The 20,600-nt window shown below is 36.0% G+C and overlaps 1 protein-coding gene across 5 annotated transcripts in view; it reads right to left on the bottom strand.

The window, feature by feature from the left end:
• Positions 1 to 20,600, bottom strand: part of MTDH (metadherin) — a 57,210-nt gene that overhangs the window by 24,597 nt on the left and 12,013 nt on the right. For 2 of the 5 annotated variants that reach the window (XM_042924436.1, XM_042924438.1), the window contains exons 2-6: positions 19,119 to 19,220; positions 7,323 to 7,407; positions 6,445 to 6,621; positions 4,985 to 5,050; positions 3,099 to 3,335 (exon numbers count right to left, since the gene is read on the bottom strand). In XM_042924436.1, coding sequence (XP_042780370.1) covers positions 3,099 to 3,335; positions 4,985 to 5,050; positions 6,445 to 6,621; positions 7,323 to 7,407; positions 19,119 to 19,220 — 667 coding nt within the window. Of the gene's footprint in view, positions 1 to 477; positions 568 to 3,098; positions 3,336 to 4,984; positions 5,051 to 6,444; positions 6,622 to 7,322; positions 7,408 to 19,118; positions 19,221 to 20,600 lie in introns of all 5 variants that reach the window. The other 3 variants (XM_042924435.1, XM_042924437.1, XM_042924439.1) reach the window with 3 other exon arrangements.

The following is a 20,600-nucleotide window of genomic DNA, read 5'->3' as shown; positions in this document are numbered from 1 at the left end:
GTAATACTGTATTTTCTACATCAACAGATACTCTAAGTAGAGTTCTTATGTGAGGTTCTACATAACCTGAAAGGCTCAGCTATAAACTCATGATGAACAAAATAGATAAAAGGGCAAACAGAAATAAAAGGCAAACTGCAAGTAGAAGCATGGCAGAAATACGCTAGTAACAGCAAAGTATCGTGACCCTAAAGGGAAGGAAGGCCTTCTATTTGCGTTCCTGTCCGTGTGCCAAGGCACTTTCAGTTATGTTAGGTCACAGAATCTTCCCATCTCCACTACAGAAAGGAACCACTTGCAGATAAAAATGTAGGTCTTTCTTTCTCCCCCTTTTGTTAAGGCCTCTGCTATTTTCTACATCTATTACTTATGTTGATAGCAGCACTTGACTCTGGGTTATTTTCCAAATAGCAAGAGCTAAAATGAATTTAAACAGAAATTTTTTTGTTAACTAAATGAAAGACTGTTTTCACATACCAGAAACAGCAGAGTTAAGTGTGAGAGATGCAAAAGAAGCAGAATTCTGTTCAGAGGTATTCATTCCCCTATCCACACTAGACCAAGCAGCTGTTAAAATAAAGAACGTCACTTGGAACCTTCAATTTGCAAAAGAGAAGTTGAAAGATATGTACAGATTTAAACTACGATAACAATCTTAAAGATAACCTTAGTAATTAGGACCACAATATAGCAATAGCTACCATTTACTAAATGTCTATTATATTTGCCAAACTTCGTATCAACCACTTCTAATCCTTAGGGTAACCCTGCTAGGCAAAATTTCAGAGTAGTTAAGTGGCTTGCTGATAGCCAGAAAACAGCTGAGCCATAAATGAAACTTAAGCTGATTTCCAAAGCCTATGTATGCCTTTCTCCACTTTAGCCAGCTACCTTATTATTTAACTTTGGGTCAGGCACTGAACTTGGTACTTGACATTCATTATAGCCAATCCTCACAACTACTTAAATATGAGATTCATACAAGTTAAAGAACTAACCTAATTTCCATAAAAATCAGTATGTGGGAGAATGGGATTCACACCAAATAGGTCTGTCTGAACTAGTCCACACTCATTCCACTATACTGTACTATTTCCTTAACATTTTCAAGATATTTCTTACCTATAAATGAGTATTTTAAGGCACATACACTTCCTTGAGGCCAGTCACACCAGTCTCTTCTCAGTAACTCACTACAAACCCAATTTAATATAGTTCCCTCTCAATTTCAACAAAGGTCCCAATCCATCTAGGTGGGAACTCTAATCTGCTGCTTAATTTTATCTGTAGCAACATTAAGTACCATCAAATTTATGTCCTAATTATGAAAATGCTACATAGCTTTTATAAGTAAATTGCAAATATCTGGTAAGGCCAAAGTTTTTAACATTACTCAATAAAACTACCATCTTTTGCTAAATATGAAAGGATGCTTTACAGCATAGACATTTATGCTTTCTTCATTGTTGAAATGAGGCTGGGAATTTAGGGAATGACTTCTTCCAAACAAATTTTGATATTTCTACACAATTCCTGGACATCGTACAGGAGAAAGGAAGAATGAGCTTGAGAAAAATTATCAGTAAACGATCTAAAGTCTGTTTCTTGGGGACATTAGTCAACCGGAGTCTTTCTAGACTGATGGAAACTGATGGAAAAATAATATAGGAAGAAACAGGTCTTTTTTCCTACTTAAACACTAAAAACTCTAGTGTCTACTGCTCTCCCAAATATAAGAAATAAAACTAACAAAAGTATCTGCAACAAGCACAACAGAAAAGAGTGTATGTTTAATGCACAAGGAATTACAACTTGATAAAAAACAAGAAACAAAAAACAATAAGAGGCCATTAGACAAATGGGCAAAGAACACAGACAATTCATAAAAGAAATAGAAATGATCAAGAAAGTTGTAAAAAATATGCAACCTCATTAGTGATCTTAAAAAGTTAACCGAACAATTTATGTATTTTTTGTTTATCAAGTTAGAAAATATTTTTAAAAATAAGAATACCCAATCTTGGTCAGCACATAATAAATGGCACTCTTACCAACGCTGACAGTATAAACCAAAGCTACCCTCTTAGAAAATACTTTGATAATATGTCATAGAGCACTGTACACATACTCCCTTTAACCCAATAACATCACTCCCAAGAATCTATCCTAAAGAAATAACCCAAAAACAAATATATTCAATGCAATGTCATTTACATGGTTAAAAAAGGGAAAAACTTCTCTTGATAATATGGGAATAGAAAAATGATTTATATGCTATGCTTACATAATGTATTATAGGGACTTTAAATAAAAATGCTTACAAATAGGAAAATGTTTATATTACAATATTAAGTGTGTTTGTGGGGACATAAAAATGAATATCCAATTTGGGTTATGTAAAATATTGTACACAGGAAAAAAAAAAAAAGATCATTAAAGAAATATAAAAAAACAGTGGTTGCCATTGTGCGGTGTGGTAACAGTGGGTTTTTCCTTTTCTTTTTGCAGTTTTCCATATAAAACATGGATTTCTTTTCCATAACACACACACACACACACACACACACACACACACATACACATTGGAATTACGCTGCTTTATATTTGATGACTTTCAACAAGAATAAGCTTCTCAACTACTAGTCTTTATCTTTAAAATCAAGGGGAAAAATTATAAATAGGCATTCTGCAGACTGTAAAATAGTATAAAAATGAATACTGTAAACTACTTCTATTTATCATTTTCATTTACACTCAATAGCAGAACTGTTGAAATTAATCAGAAAGTCTGCTCACACATCACACTTATCACTAAACATATATAATTACAGCCCTTAGCTACGCTGGCAATCAAATGTGATGAAAGCACATGAGAACACGAGGGAGAGAGCAAAAAATACATTTGCTATTAGTTACTTTTTAGTTCCCACTTTGCTCCATGTAAAAAGGATATGAGATGTGTTAATTATTACTATTGTTTCTGTATGGCTTTACGAATTTTTCTACTCATGGAATTTTTTTTTCCATTCCTGGAAAATTCAAAATGTACCAGAAATAAGCAATTTTAAATAAACTTAAAATGTTCTCACACTTCTTACCAATGCCAGAAAATATTGAACGGTCACTCCAACTCCTTCCCCAGTCTTTTCCATTTGCATTAGCATCTCCAGTGTCTTGACCCCAAGCAGATGGCTCATTTTTCCTCTTGCCTGCAGAAGCAGGTGAAACAGAGTTCCACTTCTCCTCACCTGCACTGATCTGTGAGGAGAGTTTTACAGACTTCTCATTCCAGCCTCCTCCATTTACAGTGAGGTTTTCGTTCATTCCTGAAGAAACTTAAAGAAAAGAAAAGAAGATTAAAAACTGATATGTGACTCCTTATTAAAACTGGGATATTATTAAATTTCTGTGATTGCTTGGTTTATATTTATCACTCATTTTCTCCCCTACTGTCTTCTAAATAGCTTGAGCTTCAAAGATAAAAATGAAGACTTTTAAAGGGGAAATGACCACCACGGATGACTTTTAGTTTAAAAACTAAGAGGAGGCTTGAACTTTATATATTAATAATGTTTTCAACAGCAGAATGACTTGCTCAAAGAAAGTATAAAAGAGCAAACGGGGAAACAACACATATTCTGGTATACTTGGTATACTCACCCACTAAACATATGAAGATTTCTCCTTAGTTATTATGTTCTTTCTTTAAATATTTACACACACACACACACACACACACAATGTATAAGGCAGTGATTCTAAAACCTGGCTGCACATTAAAATCAATTGAAAATTTTCTTAAAAGTAGACAACGGAGCCTCAACCCAGACTAATTAAAATCAGAATCTCGAGGGGTGTGTGCCTGGTTGGCTCAGGTCAGTGAAAAATGTGACTCTTAATCTTGAGGTGGTAAGTTTGAGCCCCACATTTGGCATAGATTACTTAAGAAAATAAAAAAAATCAGGGGCGCCTGGGTGACTCAGTCGGTTGGGCGTCCGACTTCGGCTCAGATCGTGATCTCCTGGTTTGTGGGTTCGAGCCCTGCATCAGGCTCTGTGCTGACAGCTCAGAGCCTGGAGCCTGCTTCGGGTTCTGTGTCTCCCTCTCTCTCTGCCCCTCCCTCACTCATGCTCTCACTCTCTCTCTCTCAATAATATAGTAAACATTAAAAAAAAAATTTTTTTAAAAAGAAAAAAAATCAAATCAAATCAGAAGCTCTATGGGTGAAGCCCAGGCATCAGTATGTATGTGTGTATATATGTACGCACGCACATGTTGTGCGTGTTTTTCTAAGCTTCCTAAATGACTGTAACGTGTAGCCAGGATTGAGAATCATGGGAATGAAGGAAGCTGACAGAGTTAAAACAAGCCTGAAATAAGGTGCTTTTTCATTTCTGAATTTATAGTATACTACAACACTTTTAGTTTTTAGGTAAGATATACTACTCTACTTAATTCAATCTTTATCATAAACGAGTACATAAAATATATTTTCTAATTGTGGAGCACTGGGTAACTTCAGACTGTAGTCCATTTATTGTAAAATATTTAATATTGTTAAAGAAGCAGTTTAAACGATGATAGGTATTAAGGTTTTTTCCTTAATAAACAGGGGTAAAGTCTTTTATCCCATATATTAAAACCAAGTCCTCCCCCCCCCACTCAAAATCCTTCTTTTCTCTATTGACTTACACAATGCAAACAAGAATAAAAACTGCATATAAGCTATTACTAAAAGATTGCTTTTACATATGGGGGAGAGGGAGAAACAACTAGAACATACCAAAGCCTGTTAGAAGTGGGAATGATTTTTCTTTTTATCCATTTTCCAAAATGTCTGGATTGTGATTATATTACTTTAGTAATTAAAAATCATTTCTAAGCCTTTTTTTTCCTTCTGTATCATTCATGTGAGGAAAGAGACATGTATATAAGTTTCTATTTTGATGGGCCTTCAATTTAAGTTACATGTAATTTCTCTCACCCTGAAGTGTAGAATCTCCTTTTCCAGACTTAAAGTTGCTAACTTGAACATTTAGATGAGAATCACCTGGTTGAAATAGAAATAAAATTTATTTAATACTAAACAGGCCACTATGCACATTAAATTAGGAGTTAACACACAATTTAATTTTCACTTATTTTTAATAAATTGCTTCAAGTACTAAATTCTTACACTGGAAAAGAGTCAGTTTTACCCACAACATACATGACATGTCCTTAGGGAACTGAGTTCTTTAGTTAACATATTCTTAGTCAACTAAAATGGCAATATAGGACCTGGAAAATTGCTCAAATATATGGAAAGTCTGCTGTTCAATAATGGTTATCAAGATTCTTTTCAGCAGAACTGGAGAACTGGGCTCTGTAATTGGATTCAACTTTGCCACCTCTCAACAATACCAGCTGCCTTTTCAATAATCCTGGAAGCAAACACATCCAACTTAAAAACACTGCCAGTATTTGGGACCAGGACTTAGGAAATATGGCAAGAGGGGCGAATACATGTTACAACAAAGATACTATTTCTCGGACACTAAAAAGCAGAATGATCACAATGTATTAAAAAACTAGCATGACACAGGATTGTGCAGCAAGGAAGGCATGCACAAGACAGCGAAAAGGGGTCACCAACAGAAGTGCTAAAGCATGGCTAATATGGGATAGTGAAAATGCATAAATAGACATTGTTGCTACACCAAAGCGATAAATTCCAGCAGGTCATCAAGCAAAAAAGTAAAAGGCTGAGAAAGTGGTCTAGGGACAAATGTGGGGTAGGGAGGCAATTAATAAAAAGGTGAAGGAAGAAAAGTCAATGCCCAAGTTGAACAGTATCACTCTGCAGACTGATGTTTCCAGGGTAAAATGATGGCAATGTAAAGAGCTACTAAGAAGCCATCAATATTGGATAGTCTGAGCATTTGAAATACTTGGGAAGACCATTAGCTCCACAACCTCTGAAGTTCCAGTCCAGCTTTATCAAACACCAAAGCATTCTCAAAAAGTTGGGGTGATAAGAAGTCCAAGACAGAGCCTGCACTATCCAGAACATGCTAGTTTCATCTTGGAATGCAAGCATCCAACATGCAGAATGGTGACAAACAATTCCACTTAAATGTCTTGTCCACTATAAAAATGGAGATGTAAGAGAGCTGGGGCAAAGCATTGCACACAAGGAAAAAGGCAACATCATTTTCTCATGTGACTCAAGGCAGAAAGGCAATTTTAATTTAAAAAGCCATTCATTAGGCGGTATGTAATGAGTAACACTGCTGGTTATCAGGTAAACCGATACATGGTCCACAATGCTCTCACGAAGAAGGGTATATCAGCACAATGATGTAAGCTGTTCAAAATAGTCAAATTTTTGACGTAATGATATTTTGTACATCTGATTAAAAGGAGCTGGATTTGATGTATGACTCTTATGTTCCACTAATATACCTTTATTCTTCTTGGAACCAACAGGAAATGATGCGGTTGTAAGTTGCTCGGTGGTAACTGTGATGGTATTTTCTATCCCAGGGATAGTTGAATCCAATGAACCAGAATCAGTCTGCACCTTATCACGTTTACGCTGCTGTCGTTTCTCTCTGTGACTAATTTTAGTTTCCCAGGCTCCTGACATAGCCCCAGAGAAAAAAGTGTTATTCAGTAAAGGGGAAGAAAAAAGTTGCAGGTGTTTTTTTTGGGGGGTGGGGGGGGGTGGGGCACACAAAATATCATGATAGTAAACTAAAAACCAAGTGTACTGATGATATTAACTTATCCTAAGAATTTACTCGAATCTCAGTATGTTGTTTCAGGCAGCTAACTGCCATTATTATTTATTCTGCTAATTTTTATCAACTCTGTCCTCTATGATTTATAAAAAAATGATAAATATATGTTATCTTATATATATTTTTTATCCTGCCAGACAGAATGGATAGGAGAGTATTATAAATAAGTACTAATAAATGGATTTATTTGTTGATGACAATAAAGGGCTTACTCAAGAATTTTGTACACAACCTTTTAGGGATAGTGTATTTAAGAATAGGGAAAAAATTAAAACCATAGTTCTAAGAAACAAAGACAAAACAATCGCTCAACATATTGAGCTAGACCCTCAATTTGAAGATGGTTCCCTTCAGGAAACGCACTTAAATAAAAAAAAAAGTGTTTTGTAACAATGTCACAAATCTGTACATTAAAATCTGTAGTTACTAAAAAGAAAAGCTAGATACAAGATTAAGCAACACAAATGCAGCTTTTATATAATCCACCTTGGTAAAAAAGGATTAAAAATGTTTCTATAGTCCTTTCACTTGCTCAAGTACCTTCATCAACTTCCTTTCCATCATGGCGTGAACTGTTTTGCACTGCTTTAGCATCTGACTTTGATTTCTTCTTATTTTTCTTTGACTGAAAGCAAAATAGAATGTTACTTAATATTTCATTGTTTTTGAAAAGGTAGGAGTCAGTAAAATACATAATGAAATGTATGATGCTGACAACCAAAAAAATTTAATGTTTGATAAAAGAAATTAACATTAAATGGCAATAATAATAGGAGGGTACAATTTATTGAGTGGTTACTACATGCTAAGTACTTTGCACTGATTTTCTTCTTTATTCCCTAAAAAAACTCATTAGGGAAGGTATTATTCCCATTTTAGAGATGAGGAAACGCAGACTTAGAGATGTTAAATATGAAATTGGTTATCTAGGGTCACATTAAGTTAGTAAGTGGTAGAGTCAAATTAGGAAACAGGTCTATCTGGCTTCAAAGTCTGTGCCCTTAAAAACATGCTATCCTAACTTCCATCACAAATAAGGCAGTGTAATATGGTGTTTTCAGAGCAATAAAATTAAAAAAATATTGCTAGCGTTGAGAAAGAAAATGATGCACTGATTAGTGGCTTTTGGATTTTATAAAGCAGATTGCTGGAATACCCTGCTGTATAGCAAATTAGAGAGTCAACCAGAAAAAGCAGTTAATATTTTGTCAGTTTCAAAGCAATGCGAAAATACCTAGGATTTGCATATGGTAGGTATTTAGTAATTCATTAAAAAAAAAATACCTACACACATACAAGATGTGGGTTATTTTGAAACAGCCTTCCAATTCCATTCTGTTAATATTATTTTCTCCTCTCAGAAGCTGCTCATTAAAACTTGGTAAAGCCACGATTTCTATATTTAGATTAGTGCTTCCAAGAAAGTACTAATATTCATCAAATATTGATTTTACTTATAATCTATATTCACTCTTTTAACTGAGATTGGCTATGTATATCTTATTATCTTCAAGTTAAGTTTACCACCAGAAAAAAGATTATATCTTGATACTAAGTTTTTTTTTCTTTATGGGTAAAGCAGTAAATGATAGTTTGAGTAAGCAATAAATGACAGCTCTTAAGAGTGATTAAAAATTCTTTGACAACAAGAGTATATAAGCAACTATTCACAACAAACTTTTTATGTTCCCTGTAGTTGATCTGTACTTGTTTTTTTCCATGTTCTCATTAACATGTATCATGTTTCATGTACTGCTTTATGACATCTACCAAACCAGGTCATATCTACTTCACAAAAATTGAGGTATCATCTACATACCATAATACTTATCCTCTTTAAAGTGTACAGTTTGGTGGATTTTAGTAGATTCAAGGTCGTACAACTGTCACCATTTTCTAATTCCAGAACACTCTCATCATCCCAAAGAAGAAACGTGGTACCAATGACCAGTCAGTGTCCCTACCACCTTTTTCCCACTAGCATCTACTACCAATCTACTTTCTATCGACTGTCTGTCTCTCACACCCACTCAAGATAACACATTGAGCATTTTTCAGTTATAGCCTAAAGTAGAGGTCAGCTAACTTTTTCTATAAGGTATCAAGTAATAACTATTTTAGGCTTTCCAGGGCACATATAGTTCTATACATAGTGATCTTACAACCCTGCTGCTGTAGCATGAAAGTAGCCATATACAATATGTAACTGAATGGCTGTGACTGTGTTTCCACACAATTTTATTTACCAAAATAGGCCTCTGGCTGATCTGGGGGACCAGAGTTTGCCCATCCCTGGTCTACAGCAGCACTGTACAATAGAATATAATACAAGCCATGTTTGTAATTTAAAGTTTTCTAGCATACAGATGTCAAAAAGATGAAAGAAAGAGGTCACATTAATTTTAACATATGTTAACTCAACATACCCCAAATACATTTCAAAAGGTAATGAATATAAAAAGTTATTAATAGTATGAGAAGGAACGCTAAGTAGCCATTAAGTAGCTACCACATTGGACCGTACAGACCTACAGGAACTAACTAAAGTTAAGTACCTCCATTTTACAGATAAGAAAACTGAGGCCATAAGAGATTATATAAATTGCTTAAGACAATAGGGTTATTAAGTGGTAAATCCAGAAGTAAAATTCAGTTCTGACTCTAGATCCTGCCCTCACAAATACTCTGCTATCCTGTTACTCTACACTGAACTCTAAATACAAATTTAATCATGTATTACTTATGTGATTTTGGGCTAAGTGCCTCTAAATCCCTTTCCCCAACTGCCATTTGGGACAAAAATTCCTAACCTCATATGAGGTTCCTTTTTTTTTTTTTTAATGTTTATTTATTTATTTTTGAAGGAGAGAGAGACAGAGCATGAGCACGTGAGGGGCAGAGAGAGAAGGAGACACAGAATCTGAAGCAGGCTCCAGGCTCTGAGATGTCAGCACAGAGCCCGATGCGGGGCGCAAACCCACCCACGTGCAGTAAGATCGTGACCTGAGCCAAAGCCAGCCGCCCAAACGAGAGCCACCCAGGTGCCCCCACATAAGGTTCTTTTAAAGATTAAAGAAGATGTGAAAGCAGACTAACTACAAAATAGTATACATAAGCATATATAAGACTTTAAAGGAGAGAAAGTATGAAAAAAGGAGAGAAGTTATATTCACACTGAAATATACTGTGATTCGTCACTAAAATGAAATCTGCAGAAAAATAAGACAGACTACCTTGATTTAGGCTTAGGTCTTGTTTGATTTTAGTTAAGTAACTAACCAAAGAATAATGCTTACCCAGACAAGACTTAGGAACGTATTTATAAAAAGCTTTAACACAAATATGCATTCATGCTACTATTTGCCTTAGCCGTCCTACTGACGTAAACATCTTACTTGTGGGCAGCTCCACTACAGTGAACACTTTTGAAGGAAAATGCAAATACAAAGTGCCAGCTCCTCTGTTACCACGTTCTTCCCTCCTATTCTTTGTCAGCCTCTACCATGGAGCTAGTTAACCTCTCCTAACGGCTGTCATGCAATCAAGATTTATTAAATCCCTACGATATGCTAGACATACACTCCCAAGATTGTTTCTTTGTAAATTTTATACACACCCTCCTGACAGTGTATATACATTTGTAAAACAACTATTTTTTAGTGACAGCAATATGACTGAACATGCTTCATTATTTTTGAATAAGCTTCTAAATTCATGTATTTTGATACTTTAATACTTTTAATAACTATCATACTTGACAAAAGTATAGAGATTCACTTAAACGAAGGCCATGCTTGTCAAAACATGACACTAATTTTTCAACCTCATCCTCTAAGTATGCAAAGGTTTTTGTGGAAATCTAACTAGTAAAAGTTAATCTTCCTCAACACCAGCAGTTCCTGCAATCGAATCTGATGGTTTTTTACTTTGGTATTTTTAACAAATGGATCCACTAAAAAGACTTAAAAAAAGTTTGTTTTTGTTTTAACTGGTTATATCACTATCACTTATATAGATCTTCCTAATTAACCCAGTCAGGTTTCAAAATAATTCTATGAGGCAGATGTTATTACTTCCACTTTACAGATGAGAAAAGAAGGCACAGAATGATTAACTAACCAACCCCAAGATCACCTAATTATTAAGTGTCAGAGCTGGGATTTGATAAGCATGCTCCAAAATCTGGGCTGCTATGCTTCTGTTAGGAAACTGCTCCCAAGCTGTTAAATTGTGCAGATATGAGAATTTTCACAAGTAACAGACAAATTATTTTATTTTAGAAACAGAGAGAGCATGAGCGAGGGAGAGGGGCACAGAGAGAAGGAGAGTCTCAAGCAGGCTGCAGGCTCCAGGCTCAGTGTGGAGCTCAACGTGGGGCTTCATCCCACAACCCTGGGATCTAACCTAAAGGTTGGAAATGGATGCTATGATACTTTTAGTCCGCAGGTAAGTGGCTAGTGTGTAAGATTTCCCCCTAACTCATGGCAGTAACTATTCTGTTTTCTGAGACTTTTGTTCTATTTCCATTGGGTCAAAATTTTTCTTTTTTGTGATGGTGACAGTGATTTTAAAAATGTACATACCTGACAAAATTAAAAGCGGTCAGTGAAGTTCATCATTTTGAAAACTAAGCAATTGCCGCTTGAAAAGTCTGAAAACTACTGCTTTAGGATCAATTTCATCCACCTTTTGCCTAAACAAATATGGTAAGTCCCTATTTTATACTGCTCCACATTCAGCACTATTTATTTTTCTCACTTGTCTCAAACATATAGATGAACAAGGCATAAATGGCAAAGGATGGATGATCCAAAGAACATATTATTTACATTTCTCTGAACTATCTATACCAACAGTTCTTAATCTTGGTAACTTGGTGACACGATGTAAGGATGAGATTAATTACAAAAAGTGTCACAAACCTTTTTAAAAGTAGGGAGAGTTCCAGCAGATTTTCCTGCTTTTCGGGGTGGTGGTGGTGGTGGTGGTATAATTTAAACTACAGCCAAGATTTTTCCACCCACTACTAGTCTGATACATTTCCCTGAATGCAAGGAAGGAGTAGGATTGTAGATGAAGGGAAGTACCCACAACCTGTACTTTACCTTTCTCCTTACCCTGGTTAGTTAGATTTTCTTTCACTGCACTTACCACCACCTACCACTAGAGAATATATTTGCTTTATTTTAGTCATCCCTTTTCCCATTTTATCCTGTTTTATCAATCGTTAATATTCCTAGTGCCTAGAATAATACACCTTGCAGACAGCAGTTATTTGGTTAATCAGTAAAAGAGCCTAAAAATAAATTGCATTATATATGGCCCTGTCTGCCCAACTCTCATTGCCCCCAAAATAAAACCTCTGAGCTACTCTATTTGTATACTTGAACACTCATGAGAGCCATTAAATTATTTAAATACACTTGGTGTGAGCTCACGAATTATGGTACACCACACAAGCGGCATGACAACCAACCCAGAATCTTAAAAAAAATTTACAAGAAACCTTTCTTAAGAACTTTATCTAGTCCCAAACTCTTTCCCAGACATGGTTTTCAAATTTCCAACAGCTTAATAAATTAATTCCACTTGGAGACTCCATTTATTACCTCAATCTTAGCATGTTTAAAACCAAATTCATTTTCTCACTCTATTTCAATCTCCTCTTGCCACTCCCACTTGCCTCATTCAACTACAGCATCATGGGAAAATGATGGGCTAGAGAAGAAGTCCTGGTTCTGGTCTCCTTTCTGCTATTTGTCAGGAGTTTAGACAGAAAAGTCTAGGGGGCAAAAATGAGGTTTCTCTCGTAAGATATTCCCTCTTTGATGGAAACTACTGTGTTTACCTTCAAAGGGGGCACTGAAACTACTAATTCTTGGATGGAACCCAAGAATCATGAAGCTATAGATTCTATGGCACAAGGAGCCCAAAAGGTCAAGAGTCCAAGACCTACACAATCAGATTCAAAGCATTCCAGATAATGAAATATTTTAATGAATCCAAAAGATTGTATTACAAGTTTAAAAGAGGGGTTCAGCAAAAAAAAAAAAAAGAGCCAGACAATAAATATTTTATGCTTTGCAGACTATAAGGTCTCTATTGCAACCACTCAACTTTGCTGTTGTAATATAAATGCAGCCACAGACAATAAATAAGTGTGGCTGCATTCCAATAAACTTTCAAAAAATAGGCAGAGAGCTAGATATGGCCAATGGTCATGGTTTGCCAATCCCCGATTTTAGACTATTGTTTCTAAGACGTATTATGGAAGGTAAAACACAAATGCATGTAAATTCACTGGGCACGCAGTGTTCTCTGTTTTGCTAAGAGCTACTACACCTTACAGTTGTTTAAAATCTATGATGCCTTGGAATAAGTTTGTCTATGGTCTTCTAAACACTGATCACTCCTACTCCACAAACGTCTTGGTGATAGGATACTCTTAAAACAGACCAAAGATATCAAAGAGCCTTTGTTTACATGGGTTGTATCTACTGGTATCTAACATACTATACATTTAAACTAAGATATTATTTAATATATTAATTTCAAAATAATAGACTAATTACATACTGTATAATTACACCTATATAAATAACTGTATTTTCCAAAACAAACAAATAAACATTTTAGTGAGCAGCATGGTTGGTATGTTCTACAGTTTGCAAATATCTTTAATATCTGGCTTCATAAAAGATAGCTGGATTCGCATACCTCCTTTTGCATTTAATTTTACTGTGATACGTTATTTAAAGCATGTGAAGAAAATCTGACTACATACACATAGATATATAATTGGAAAAAGGATTTTTAAGACTTTTAAAAGTCTTTTAAGACTTTTTTTTGTGGGAGAGTGCAAATGGGGAAGGGGCAGAGAGAGGGGACAGAGGATTTGAAGCCAGCTCCTTGCTGACAGGCTGACAGCAGTGAGCCTGATGTGGGGGTTCGAACTCACGAACCATGAGACCATGACCTGAGCTGAAGTTGGACACTCGAACCAACTGAGCCACCCAGGTGCCCTGGATTTTTTTTTTTTTTTTTTTTTTTTTTTTTGAGAGACAGAGTGTGCATGAGAGCGGGGAGAGTGGCAGAGGGGTAGGTGGGGGGTGGGGGGGATGGGAGGGAGAGAGGGAGAGGGAGAGAGAGGGAGGAAGAGGAAGAGAGAGAGAGAATGAATCTCAAGCAGGCTCCACACCCAGCATGGATACCACGACCCTGGGATCATAACCTGAGCCGAAATCAAGAGTTGGATGATCAACTGACTCAGCCACCGAGGTGCCCCAGGTAAAAGGATTGGTTTTTATTTTTTTAATGTTTATTTATTTTTGAGAGAGAGAGAGAGAGACAGAGCGAGAGAGAGAGAGCGGGGGAGGGTCAGAGAGAGAGGGAGACACAGAATCTGAAACAGGCTCCAGGCTCTGAGCTTCCAGCACAGAGACCAACGCAGGGCTCGAACTCACAAACTGCGAGATCATGACCTGAGCCAAAGTCGGACACTTAACCGACTGAGCCAACTAGGCGCCCTTAAAAGGATCGTTTTAATAGTTTTGTTGTTGTTGTTTTTTGCTTTTTCAGCTAATTGTGATATCCTTTGACATTACACCAAAGGTTAGTGGTTGACAGGGGCTGGGACTAAGAAGAAACGGAGAAAATGGGGAGTTACTGGTAGTGGGCAGAGGAAAATGTTCAAAAACTAGACTATGGTGAGAGCCGTACAACTCTGCGATACAACTAAAATCATACACTTATATGAAATAAATTTTGTGGTATATCTCAAAATAAAGCTGCTTTACAAAAAAGAAAGAAAACCAATGAGTGTAGACTTAAAGAGGGTGAGGGGTAGGAACAGAGACCTGAATCACAGGCAGGACCTTTAGGTTATGTTCAAGGTTGTAGAGTAAGAGCAATGGGAAGTCACAAGGGACTTTAGGTAGAGGCAGGGGAAAGTATTATGCTGAAACTTGTCAAGTGGTAGTTTCTTAAAAATTGTTGCAACATGGAATCTGAAAGTGCATCAATGAACTTTCCACACTCTATTGGTCTACCTTGTGCATTTAATGAAACTTTCACAGTTGTCTGATTTTGTAACATGCAAGTACTGGTCACTTGGAAAATACTGGTTCAGTGAGTTACACACATCTTCTAAAATGTTAAAACATTCCATTGTATACAGTATTTATAATAATCCCATTTGTTAATATCACAACTGATCTCATCAGAAATTCTTTAAGCACAGGGATGCTGTCAAGCTAATGGTGGCAGATACAAATTTTCCAGATTTCTAATTTTCACTCAGAAACAAATCATTATATCATTTGCAACAAATACTAAGTATTCTTTTCCTTGAAGTGACAGGATCATTTCAATTATTTTTGAGAAAATGTCTGCAAATACCCAGGTCTAAATAACCATTGGTATCTATCAGCTGTTCTTTCACGTAAAAACAGTAACTAGTCTAGGTTGCAACTCAATTACACAAATGTTTTTCCTCGAGACAACCACTGTTCTTCAGTACACAGCATACTGTAGGTATACTTCCTATTTCATCATGCAAAATAATTAAAAAGCATGTGTTCAGAGGTCAAGATTTAATAAAATTAATAATGATCATTTTTTTTTCCAACGTTTTTTTTTTTTTTTTGTTTTGTTTTTTTTTTTTATTTTATTTTTGGGACAGAGAGAGACAGAGCATGAACGGGGGAGGGGCAGAGAGAGAGGGAGACACAGAATCGGAAACAGGCTCCAGGCTCCGAGCCATCAGCCCAGAGCCTGACGCGGGGCTCGAACTCACGGACCGCGAGATCGTGACCTGGCTGAAGTCGGACGCTTAACCGACTGCGCCACCCAGGCGCCCCAATAATGATCATTTTTATAGCTTCATTAAGAATACTCTTAAGTGAAACTAGCTTTTTTTTTTTTTTTTTAACTATGAGTGGATTGCATAAAGAATACAGTTACTAGTAGTTTGGTGTCTCTGTCACGATTTGTGCTCGGAAGCCAGCAGTTTTACTTGCTATTGCTTCTGCACCATTAGTGCAACTATCAACACGGTGAAGAAGGCAAATGTCCTAATTATTATAAAAACAGTTTCATTTCCCAGGGCCCAACAAAAGGGTCCCTGGGACCCCATCCCAAGGGTCCACAAACCACACTTGGAGAACAGCTGCCTCCGTGAAATTGAGGGAGCATTATTTACTAGGTATGTGATGCTGGGCAATCCACTAAACTCTTTTTAATGAGCTGTATTTAAAAAAAAATGATAGTACCCCTCTCCTTCCTCAACGAAGACTTAGTCAACAGGGTCAAAAGAGGTGAAAATATTTTGTATTATGTAGCAACATAAAAAATGTAAGAGCTTATTAATACTAAAAATGAATGATATTTCAGTAGGACACCATTGACTTCATTCTGAACATAAACATAAATTTGATTGTGACCAAATTTTATACACTTTGGTTTTTGTTGTTTCTCGAACAATCTTTACACTTCTATCTTAATTCAGATCCTCATAATCACTGATATAAGCCTGACCTGTTAATCATAAACGTTGCTGCCAGCTAAACATATCTATTTTTATCATACCCCACCCCCACCTTGACCAGTCAAACTTATCGAGAGCTTTCCATTAAGAATATCTTCTTTTGTTTCAGCTGAATAATGTCTGATTGTGTCCATTTGTTTCTCTCTCACTTGCCAAAGCTGGCCTCCCCACTTCTACTTACTAAAATACCATCCCTAGCCTTAAGAGTCCAATTGTCAATTCTTTCTGGCCACCCAAATTGGATAATCTTACTCCTCTATCTGGCACTCAAAGTCTTGTTACCTGGTATCTTCTCCTGTGCTTGCCTTTCCTTAACTAGACTGCAGTCTTTCTGAGAGTAAGTACTTCTTCCATTCTTATTCTCTTCAGCATCCAATAGCACAATGCATTCAGCCAGCTAATGGTCCTAGGTCTACTCTACTAGAGACCAGTATCAATGAAGTATTGACCTTCACAGCCAAATAAAGACCTAGAAAACTATGGTAGTTTAACTTGCTTATAGACCCAAGATCTATAACTCTTGTCATACATGGTTTTTAGACAATGTTTTACTTCTAAGGCTTATTACTCAAGTGACAGGGCAAGGTATTCAATATCACAGCTTAGAGTGCTTAGATGTGGCTCTGAGAGAAAAACAAACATACAATGATGCATATTAAGGTACATAAGTAGATCTAAGAGAAGCCTCTTTAGAAAGAAAGTAATAAAAAGCCTTAAAACACATATTTACAACATGCAAAAACAGTGCAATAGCACAAAAAATGAACTGAAATAAAGTCTTTTGGGCTAAACCAAGTTAAAAAGCATGAATTCAAGATGCAGACAGCAAAAAGAAACACTAGCCATGAGCTGTAGCATTTACTATTATGCAAAAAGCCTAACCAAGTAGACAGCAAACCAAAGGCAGAAGTTTTGTTCTGAAAAAGCAACAGCAACTGAAAGCAGGCAGTACTGTCAAGTGATTGAAAAACGCATAGGCTTTGGCACCGGAATGAGCTGGATTCAAATCCTAGCTCAGAAACTGTGCACTGAGTAAAACTGCAAAATCCCTCCATGCTGACAGTCCTTATTTGTACAATGGGGCTGTTACTACCTGCCTGCTAGAGTTTATGAAAGGATCAGAAATAATACACAGCAGTAAAAAGCACAGACTTTGAAGTCAGATGGGTCTGGGTTAGAACTGACTACATCTAATAGCTTAGATAACTTATGCCTCAGGTTTCTTATTTGTAAGATAGGTATAATACCACCTCCTCTGTGCTCTTATGAGGATAAATAAAATAACATGGATAAATATTCTATAAAGTCTTAAAAGTACACCCGATACGTACTTTGTCCCTACAAGATATATGTACATACATTCATACATTATACACACACCCCGCCTTGCATAGTGCCTGCCATTTTATAGATATTTAACAAATACCAATTATTGTAATTACTTCTTAACATAAGAAATTTCAGAATGATTATAAACTCTAAACTGTGGTTTTTTCATCTTCCTACACCCGATCTATATATGATTAACCAATCAGAGATGAATGGCAGTTCATCAATTATTCCAACTACAAATATTTCAGGATAATTCAGGGAGTGGAAAAAGGAACAAGTATAAAATGCTCACTAGTAGGAAGAAAATCCAGAAACAAGGAAATATTATAGGGAAGGAGTACAAATCCGTATCAGACATATAAACTATTCACACTTTAAATTTACAATCCTGAAATTGTATGCTTACTTGTTAATACAAGTTATTTCCTATTTATTTTTCTGCCAAAGGCAAAATCAGGCATAAATTTAACTTTTGCCCACAACTATCCTTCATTTTACGCCATCCTACCTGCAGCCATCTTGGCCCTAGACCAATTTTACTGGGTTACGGAGGAGAACTGATCTTGCCAATTCTTCAAAGACACTTTAAAAATTGTAAGCGTTAAGAAAGTGTAGCAACCATTTCATACTATTATTCTGTAGGACTGGAATTGTTGCATTCTGGTTTCTAGAAACCACTTATCTACCTTTCGTTATTTTTTGGTTTGTCTTTCTTTGTTAAAAAGGAGTTATGCATGCACAGGGTTTTAAAAAGGAAGTGGAAGAGCACAAGTATTAAATGTATCGAAAGGACTTAAATGAGAAGTTTCTCTCCCACAGCAGGACAACGCACTGTTAACAATTCCTTTTTACATTCTGCCTAAGTCAAATAAAAAATGGGTCAGTTCTAACACTGAAAACTGAATAAAACCCCAGGAATGTACCATTTATGGGGTATGACAGATTGTCTTATTTGAAAACTTAAGAGTGCACAGAACATTCTCTTTTGTTCAACAAACTCAAAATGTCTAATAAGTAGACAATTATGTCTCCATCAGAACAGAAATCTCTTTCAACACTTAATACCATCGAACAAGTTGGTAAGCTTTTTATGTCAGAAGTGTACTATTAACAAAGATAATACAATCCTGTTTTCAAATAAGAGGGTGTTACATACCTGCAACCTTACTCCTATAAAAGACACTCAAGTCATAAATAAAACTGTTTTGGTAAAGTGAATATTTAATATTGCCACAGCATGTTTAAAAATATTTGGTGATACATCCTTCCTTTTAAAAGTAAAAAAACAAAACAACTTACTTAAGCCTTTACCACCCATCTGCTATGATAAATTCATATTTTCAGTTGTCCTTAAATGGGGAAGTATACATACAATTTTGTGAAACAGAAAAACATCATTTTTATATGTCACTCTCTTTATTAAGAGACTTGCATGTAATTTCATATGTTCCCAAACTTACCTTTTCATTTTTTTTATCTGTCTCTAAGGGCTGCTTTGCTGTTATACTTCGAGGAGTTCGGACAACTTCCTCGTCAGCCACTTCAACCGTCCGTCCATTCGGCTGCACAGGTAACAAAAAGAATCTTGTTGTCAAACTGCTTGGAGGGTCAAATCAAAGATTTATACTCAAGAAACAGCATATACTACAATCAAATGCTACCCCCGACCCACCTTTAATAGGTTTCTGTACAGCCATGTTGTAAGACTTGATGTGCTACTATCTCTAATAACTGTGTTTTGTAATATGATAATGAACCTATAAACAAAAGCCTGTACCACAAATAAATTTTCTGATCTCACCCAGGGTATCAGTTCCTCCAACAAAAACTCATGGAATGAAAGCAGGAATATGGGGAACTAAACTATATTTGCACGCTCACCACCAATTAGTAGTGTAATCTCAAAACGTTTCACTCATTATCTTTTGAGTCTTATTTCCACATATATAAAATTATAGATGTGGTCTATTTAAAAGTCAGTAAACTTTTTCGATAAAGGGATAGGAAATATTTTAGGATTTGTGGGCCATATCATCTCTACTGCAACTACAAAACAGTGCAATTTTGTACAAAAGCAGCCACAGATGAATAAATTGAGTGTGGCTGTATTCCAATGAAACTTTATTTGCAAAACACTAGTAGAGGGCCAGATTTGGTCCCTGGTCCATAATCTGTTGGCCTCTATATTAGATTATCTCTAATGCCTCTCGTAATTCTATTATCTAATGGCTCTATTGTTCTGGGATTAAGAAATTTACCAAGCCAGTGCTACAGCTTAAAAAGGTGACCTCAGCTTCAACACTCCGAAAATAAAAAGATATGAGTAAAATTAAGTTTGTGAATTCCAAGTCTGGGTTTTAATTAGAATCACTAGTTTTGGGGGTTAATCCTCCCCCCTTCCCCCCCCCCCAAAAAAACCACATTTCTATGTTCTATCACCAGAAATATATTTAGATTCAAGAGTTTGAAGAATGGAGTCCAGGTATCTGGTATTCTAACCTCTTCTCTCTGGGTCCTACTATTTCTTTTCACTTGCTTATTCTCATACTCCAATAATTCAATGAGTTAGTAAATCAATATACTAGTTTCAGTTGCCTTATTTCCAGTTCTTGCAGAACAGACTTCCACAAGATTACTCATTATAGCAGAACCATACTCCAGAAAACAATAGGATGCTCGAGTTTCTATAATGTGACTTTGCCAGAGTTTGTTCGAAATTATCAGGGATATACAGTTAGAGAAACAGACCATTAATATTCTAAAACCCGATTTGTAGGCTTTTCAAAGATTTATGGCAGAAAAGCCAAAACAAAAGCTGTCTTTTAGCTGACGAAAATCCTAATTAACCCCAATTTAATCTGCTGGCTCTTAAGCAATTTGTTAAACTCAGATGCCAAAACCAGGCCTCCTTGCTCTTGATTTGGTTTTCTTTCTCCTGTGCT

This window comes from Panthera leo, chromosome F2 (genome assembly GCF_018350215.1).
Source record: "Panthera leo isolate Ple1 chromosome F2, P.leo_Ple1_pat1.1, whole genome shotgun sequence".
Taxonomy (NCBI): domain Eukaryota; kingdom Metazoa; phylum Chordata; class Mammalia; order Carnivora; family Felidae; genus Panthera; species Panthera leo.
This window is presented reverse-complemented; position numbering and strand designations above follow the sequence as displayed.